A 7,506-nucleotide genomic window follows, 5' to 3' on the forward strand; every position below is an offset into this window, starting at 1 on the left:
GGTCCCAGCGGAACAGGACAGAGCTGAGTCTGGGACAACCAGGAAAACAGGCGGACGGGCGTTGTCCCGGCCTGCGCGGGCACTTCCGGCCGAGCTCCGGCCTCCTCCGCACTCAGGCGATGAACCCGTTGGTCTTTCCGAACACGCCCACTGGCTCGAGGTTCTCGTAGATGGTCATGGCGGTGGTGTTCTGGTAGATCAGGTCCACTTTGGAGTCCCTCTGGGATCGGACGATATCCAAGACGCACTGGTTGAGGAAAACATACTGGTCCTGAGAGCAAAAGGAGAGAGCAGGTCCGTGAGCGCGGGCCCCGGGGAGAGCCCCAAGCTCTGCTCGCCCGGATCCACATGGCTGCCCCATCTGCCCGCCAGCAAGCGGCCAGCCGGGCTGTAGGAGGTGGTGAGAGCCAGGTGACACTCGGAGCACCAACAGGACTCGTTCACGAGTGGCTCTCAGGAGGAGCTCACGGCCAGGGCCACTGCCCGGGCCAGGCCGATCTTAACAGAGGACGCTCCTGAGAGGTGATCGGGCGGGCGCCACTTCGGACAAGCTTGGGGGAACGCAGGTGGCCGGTACGGGGGCGGGGGGTGGCCCAGAAAGGGATCTGCGATACCGCAGGGGAAGGAAGTGTCACGTCCCAAAGAGGATGAGATGCTCTCCAAACGCTCGCGTGGGTGTGCACGCAGGCGCGAACGCGAATGTGTCCACAGGTGCACACGCACCTTGAGGGCACGAGGCAAAGTGAAATCAATCAGATATTTCAGCTCCCATATCGCATAACTTCTCCTATGGGAGAAGCCCCAAGTATAAAGAAAGAGCAAAGAAAAGATAACCAGGAGGGAACAGATCTTGTAAACGGGAAGAGAACCTAGGGGTGGAGGGGAGAGGGAGGGGACTAAACGGGATCGGGATGCGCCATGTGCAGGTCCCAGACCCCCACAGTGGATGTAATTGCTGCATACTGCAAACACTAATAAAAGTTCAAAGGCTTTTAAATATGCAGGCAGGAGGATCAGTCTACACCGCAGGGCGAGACTCTGTTGCAAAAAGCAAAACAACAACAAAAAGGGCTGGGGTACAGCTCAGCGCAAAGACCCTGGGCTAAATACCCATTACAAAAAACAAATAAAAAATAAGGTTACATGCCCATCGCTAGGGAGCAGGATTAGGAGGGGAGAAGGAAAAGGAAAAATATATGATACATGCATCTATGTTATTAAAAATTGTAATATGACTAGGTGTTCTTCAGAGGCCAAGGCAGGAGGATCGCCATGAGTCCAAGGCCGGCCTAAACTATATATTGAAACCTTGTCTCAAAAAAAGAAAACAAACGAACAAACAAAACAACAACAACAACAACAAAAAAAAAATATATATATATATATACACACACACATATCTATAGGACTGACTGTTCTCAAAGATGAGAAAAGCATCTGCAAGCATAAAATTTCTGCTTCTCAAAGAAGCATAAGAGATTAAGAAATACTATTCTGCACAGAGCAGAAGACGTGAAATTCTTCCTTCTGATCAACATGGGAATCAAAGCCCACACAGACTGCAGCTTCCCCCCAAAAAGCAGGCAGTCAACCCAGACCTGGACACTCCCGCCCAGACCCACCGCTCGCCCCGTGAGAGCTCCGCTGGTCCAGGGCCGTGGCCTGCTAGAAATGAATGTTCTGTCCTCATCTTGGGGCCGCCCTGGGACTCTGACAACTCACACTCACGAGGCTGGGTGAGGACACACTGCTTCATGCTTAAACACAGCAGGCTACCTCCTAACATCCATGATTGATGAGTCTGGTTGCTTGTTCATTTTTGCTTTGTTTTGCTTTTGTTTGGTTTGGTTTGGTTGTAGTACTGGGGATCAATCCAGGGCCTTTACACTGAGCTAACATCCCAAACCCTTTTATTTTTATTTTGAAACAGTTGGTAAATTGCCCAGGCTGGGTTTGAAGTTGCGATCCTCCTGCCTCAGCCTCCCAAAGTGCTGGGATTCCAAGTGTGTGCCACTACATTCAGTTTGATAAGCCTTTTTCATCAGCACATTTTAAAAGATGGTCAGAACTGCTTAGAAACAAAAAATGAAAAATACCAGTTTCATAAGTTTACACCCAGGAAGCGGAGTCCAGAGTCTTGGGAAGATTATTTGATAAGTCACAGGCATACGGTAAAGAACATGCCGACAGATGAGGGTGTAAGGTTCCGTTCCTGACACCAGTCCCGCTGTGACACCTGTATCTGCTCAGTTTAGAGGCTGCCAAGAAAGCCAGGTCATGTGACAGGAGGTGTGAACTATTTCACTCCCGTCGTGTGATCTCACAGGATCCTCCAGACACGGAGGGGAAGCGGGAAGGGTCAGGCCTCACCTCTGTCTGCACCATGAGGGGCCGGTGCATGCGGAGGTCGTACACAATGCCATACACATCCACCGTGTTCTCATTCTCCATCTGATAGATGAGACGATCGATGGCAATGAAAGTGCCGGTCCTCCCAACGCCCGCGCTGAAAGGGAGGGAAAGTGGGTGTCAGACGGGCACCTTCTCCGTGGCCCTCCACCTGCCCTACCTCTACACACATCCGACGCTTGGTCACAGCCACCATTTGGGGCAATGGATCTGAGCAAACATTGCTCCCCGGAAACCTCAGCAAGTCAGGCTTCACTACCTTGGCACTGAGGCCTGAGTCCCAGACTTACTTTTGAGTCCAGCACCACAAATAAGATGCCTTGTTAGAGCCTCTTAAATCTCGGTCCTGTTCAAATTGCTACAGCAACCCAGAAGGGCCGCAGGCAACAAAGCCACTCTTTCTTCAGCCCTAAGTTAATTCTTTTAATTGTATTTTTTGGTTTGTTTTTTGAGACAGGGTCTCACTATGTAGCCCAGGCTGGCCCCCAACTCTCAGGGACCCTCCTGCCTCAGCCTCCCAAGTGCTGGGATTACAGGTATACACCACACGCCCATCTTAATTCCTTTAACTTTAAAGCTAATTTCTTATTGTTGTAGAGTAGCAATGGACATGCTTTTTCTATAGATAGAAAATACCTTCAACTCCGAAGAGCACACAGTCTCTGCCACAGTAGCATAAATGCAACCATTAACAACATGCGAACCAGGGGCACAGCTCGCCGGATCTGGCCACAGGCTATAGCTCGCCAAGCCCTGCACTGGAATCTCAGGGCCAAGGGAATGAGCCACACATGAACCTCCCGTGACCGTCGTGGATCATCAACACCTGGCAATTTCCGCAGCGCTCAGAAACACAGGGGGACACCCGAGCTGTCACACGTGCACACCCCCTGTACCTGCAGTGCACCAGAATCGGGGACTCCGGAGGACTCTGCTTCCTGTAATCACGAACCAGGCACCGGAAGTTGACGAGCAGGTCTGTGGTGTCCGGGACGCCGTGGTCAGGCCAGGAGGTGAAATGGAACTGTCTCAGCCGGTGGCTGTCACCCGTCTGGACCTACAAGTCAGCAGAGGGGTCAGAGGCAGGGGTTCCCGGCCACCCGGGGACACGGAAAGGCAAGCCCAAGCCCAGCCATGGCAACTTAGTGACAGTGAGACCCTATCTCAAAACTTTTAAATAAAAATAATGAGATGAGCCGAGGATACAGCTCAGGTACAGGCTTCCAGGTTCAAGCCCAGTATGTCTCCAAAGAGGAGCCAAAGGGCTGGGGATTTAGCTCCGGGGTTCCGCTGCCAACCTCAAAAGTGCAAGGTCCCGAGTCTGATCCCTGGTACCAAAAAAAAAAACAAACAAAAAAGGAGGAGCCAAGATTTAGAGAAGTAGGATGAATTGCCCGACACCTGTCTTAGCTCAGAGGCGGCAAGGTACCGAGCACGCGGGGTCTGAATTCGGATCTCTCCCTGCTCTGGCTGCCAACCAGTAACAGATTCACAGCCTACATCCCTACCTCCTTAGCACCTGGTGAAGCACAAAACCAAACGTGATTTACCAAATCCCACATGAGGCAGGACACCTGCTGGGCAAGGACCACCCAATGTCCGCTCCCCAGAGGGCCTGAGCGTGGGGGCCACAGGCAGCAAAGCAGCAAGCGGATGCTCAGGAAAATGTATCAGTGCATTTTGTGTAAAAATAATATTTCACTAAATGTCACGCGGTACCCAGGGTTGACTCCGAGAATAAGCAAAAGTTTAGTGGAAACACGTGAAATCTGAAGTTATTTTTTTCTAAATCACAATAGCAATTTTTTACCCCATGGCCTTCACAGTGAGCTGCACCCCCAGCTCTTCTGTGCTTCTTATTCTGAGACAGGGCCTCCTCCGTTGCTAAACTGCCGGGCTGGCCTCCCTGCAGGCGTGCGCACCACGACGCCTAGAACAGCGATGCTTTAAACAGTGGGGCAAACCCACGCGCCATCCCCGAAAGCCCCGGCATGGCAATAACCACGGACCCGGCGCGGGAACCGGAGAAGCACCTCCCTGGGGGTGCGGGAAGGAGAGGCCAGGCTCTGAGACGCAGCAGCACCTAGGATCGTGCTTTCCTAGACCGCCCTGCAGCCGCGGCCCAGCCCGCCCCCTGAGGCTCCCTGAATCTGCCTCCCAGCCGCCCCCAGTCCGGTGAGCTCGGTGAGCTCCTGACTGTCGCTCAGACTGCCTCCTAACACCTCCTCCTGCTGTTAAGTCGTCACGCGAGCCTGCGCCCCGCGGCTCCAGGCCCTCCCTACTACACGGGGGACAGCCCGCCGTGCGCTGCGGCTTGGGTCAAGGGCTGCACGGCCAGGGGCCAACGCACACGGAGCCCAGATGTGTCACCGCCTGGGCTTGTGCGCGTCCGGCCCTCATCCCCGCACTGCCTACAATACCTGCACTCCAGTGTAGACGCCAGTAACACCTGAACCACAGCGTGCAGCTGCCGTGCTGTGTTCGTTAGGGAAAACGACCAGAAAAGGGAGTCTGCACGCACGCGGTATCTCTCCGAATAATTCTGAGCGCCACTGGGATCGGAACCCCTGGACAAACGGGGCTGGCTGTGGAGTCTACACCCGCCCTTCCAACAGCTGACCGAGGACACCGAAAGCAGTGAGGCCACGGTTTGGTCATCGATTCTCAGAAGGCTGGGCGTTCGCAAGGTTTCCAGTATTTTCCTCCAGTACAAACAATGCTGGCGTTCCTCTTTCGGGACAAATATTTCTATTCCTGGATTTCAGATTGTTTATCTGGGACCGAGGCTGGGAGCCGTGAGATCAAAGGGAGGGGCATTTTCAGGCCCTGGATGTGATCTGCAAAGGGCTGAACGCATTCCCACGCCCCCCAGTGGAGCCCACCGTCACTGCACAGCACTGCCTCTTTCAAACAGCCTTCAAAAGAGAAAAAGGACACAAACTGGACTTCAAGAAATGCCTGCATGATTTGACTTAGAGGGTGAGGAAAACAATGTGCTCGTGCCCAGGAATCCAATTACAGCGATGCCTCGGCTCCGAACAACTCAGTTTGCAAACTTAAAATACACCCCCAAGTTAACAGAGAGAAATTTTCTGAGTTCTGGCTACCTGGACCTCTTACTTACATTTTTCACCGTGAAGTCTCGGATGGTCCATTCAGGGAGGACAATTTCTGATGTCATCGCCACGGTTACACCCCCATAGTCCTGGGCCTGCTTAGAAGGCCAGTACTCCTCACATTTGGTCTAGAATAAAATTGCGTTTTTATGAAAACACACAGATCTGCCATCACAAAAGCCTCCAAGGGAAGACAAGGCACAGTGGCGCACGCCTGTGACCCCAGCACTCAGGAGGCCGAGGCAGGAGGATCACCACGAGTTCAAGGCCAGCCTGGGCGACACAGCGAGATCCTGACTCAAAAGCAAAAAGGAAGAGCAGGAAATAAAACTGGCAATGGGGACAGAGTCAGTCCACTGGCTGGGTTCTCTGGGGCCCTTAGAATACTTTGCTTTCAATCTAAAATTCTTGCCAAGTCTTTTCAAATGGGGCACTTTCTCATGAAACTTGAGGTTTACTTGAAAACCCAGACCTGCCCATGCTGGACCTTCATTCTGCAGGAAAACTGATTTTGAGGTGCCATGCAGCAGCTGTCCCTTGACCTGGGACACAGTCCTCACCCCTGCTACCTGCTAACCCAGCAAGGACACAGAAAACAAATTTCTACAAACAAGGATGCCAATGCTTAAGAGCAGTACATATTTTTTAAGACAAATGGTTTTTAAGGCTTCCACCATGATAAAAATTAATTAATATGAATTTTTTTAAAAAATAACTTACCCTTCCCTGTTCTACACACTTGGTCAACATGACGATGGCATGTACATTTTTCTCCCACACCATACGCCAAAAGTCTTTCAGAGTATTGGGCAGAGGTCCTTGTGTGGCGATAAAATCCCTCTTGGAATGGTAGCCCTAGGACGGAAGGCACAGCTTCAGCGTCGAGGGCACAGAGGGAGGTGCCCTGAGGGGTCTGTGGGGCTAACCCGGTACCCACTTACGGGCATGTAGTTGGCATTGATGTAGTCGTCAGTAGAGTGGGTCTGGACTGAAAGCTTCACACGAGAGATATCATCTGTGACGTGAAAACGAGAAAAGGACCTCGTCAGAAGCACACGTTTTAGGAAAGCTGCATACAGGGGAGGAAAACACATAAATGGCCAGCCAGGGCCTGCCTCTTGGGAGTGGCACAGCTTGGCATTTTATGCGTGTGACCTCAGTTAGCCTCCCCACCCCGTGGGACCGTGGCTCTGAGAAGTTCTGTCAATGCCCAAGCACACAGAGTGAGCGGCAGAGCTACAATTTAGGCCCAGTTCCTGTTCTCAGCACCTGTGAGAGTTAGGGTGGGTGCCACCTGGATGGGCTTGGGATCTGCCCTGGGAAGGGTGGGCACACGGCTGGGTGTGTCTGGGTGGGTCATGGACACGTGGCCTTCGGCCCCTCCTCTCAGGCGGTGTCCCCTTCCCTGCTTCCCGACACCATAAGCCGAGCAGCTCTGCTCCGCCAGGCCTTTCCGCCATGATGTTCCTGCCTGGGAGCCGGCCGACCACGGACTGAATCCCCTGAAAGCGTGAGCCAAGTCAAAGCTCTCCTCCTTTAAGCTGCAGGGGTCCGGTGCTGGGTCTCACAGGGAAAGCTGACTGATACACTTGGCCATCTCAGACCAAACAAGCCTGGTACTGCCAGCTGCTCTGCCGGTCTGCCATGAGCAAGGGTTTACTCTGTCACCCCTGAGGAGAAAGGGGTACGGACATGAAGGAACTGCAAGCTCAGGGTACCACATAATCTAGTGCCCGTCCCCCACAGCAGGGCTGTGCCCAGGGTCACCTTTCCACTCTGCCTCCACACTCAGATTAAAAAGGGTGCCATAAAAAAGAACTAAACTTAACGAGAAACTGAATGTGTAAGACTACTAAGAAAGGAAAGGAATGGGGCCGGAGATTTAGCTCAGCGGTTCTGCCACCTGCCTCGCAAGCTCAAGGTCCAGCGTTCGATCCCCGGTACCACAATAAAAAAAAAAAAAAAAAAAAAAAAAAAAAAG

At 52.7% G+C, this 7,506-nt stretch overlaps 1 protein-coding gene across 1 annotated transcript in view; it reads right to left on the bottom strand.

Moving 5' to 3' along the window:
• Nucleotides 1-6: 6 nt before the first annotated feature.
• The window catches only part of Ptprj (protein tyrosine phosphatase receptor type J), a 50,101-nt gene continuing 42,601 nt past the window's right edge, over nt 7-7,506 (bottom strand). Inside the window, exons 21-26 of the mRNA XM_033756805.1 lie at nt 6,467-6,540; nt 6,246-6,380; nt 5,534-5,653; nt 3,306-3,466; nt 2,371-2,506; nt 7-271 (exon numbers count right to left, since the gene is read on the bottom strand). Coding sequence (XP_033612696.1) covers nt 113-271; nt 2,371-2,506; nt 3,306-3,466; nt 5,534-5,653; nt 6,246-6,380; nt 6,467-6,540 — 785 coding nt within the window. The 3' untranslated portion in view covers nt 7-112. The remainder of the gene's footprint in view (nt 272-2,370; nt 2,507-3,305; nt 3,467-5,533; nt 5,654-6,245; nt 6,381-6,466; nt 6,541-7,506) is intronic.

This window comes from Fukomys damarensis, unplaced genomic scaffold, assembly GCF_012274545.1.
Source record: "Fukomys damarensis isolate Sample0158 unplaced genomic scaffold, DMR_v1.0_HiC HiC_scaffold_27, whole genome shotgun sequence".
Lineage (NCBI taxonomy): Eukaryota > Metazoa > Chordata > Mammalia > Rodentia > Bathyergidae > Fukomys > Fukomys damarensis.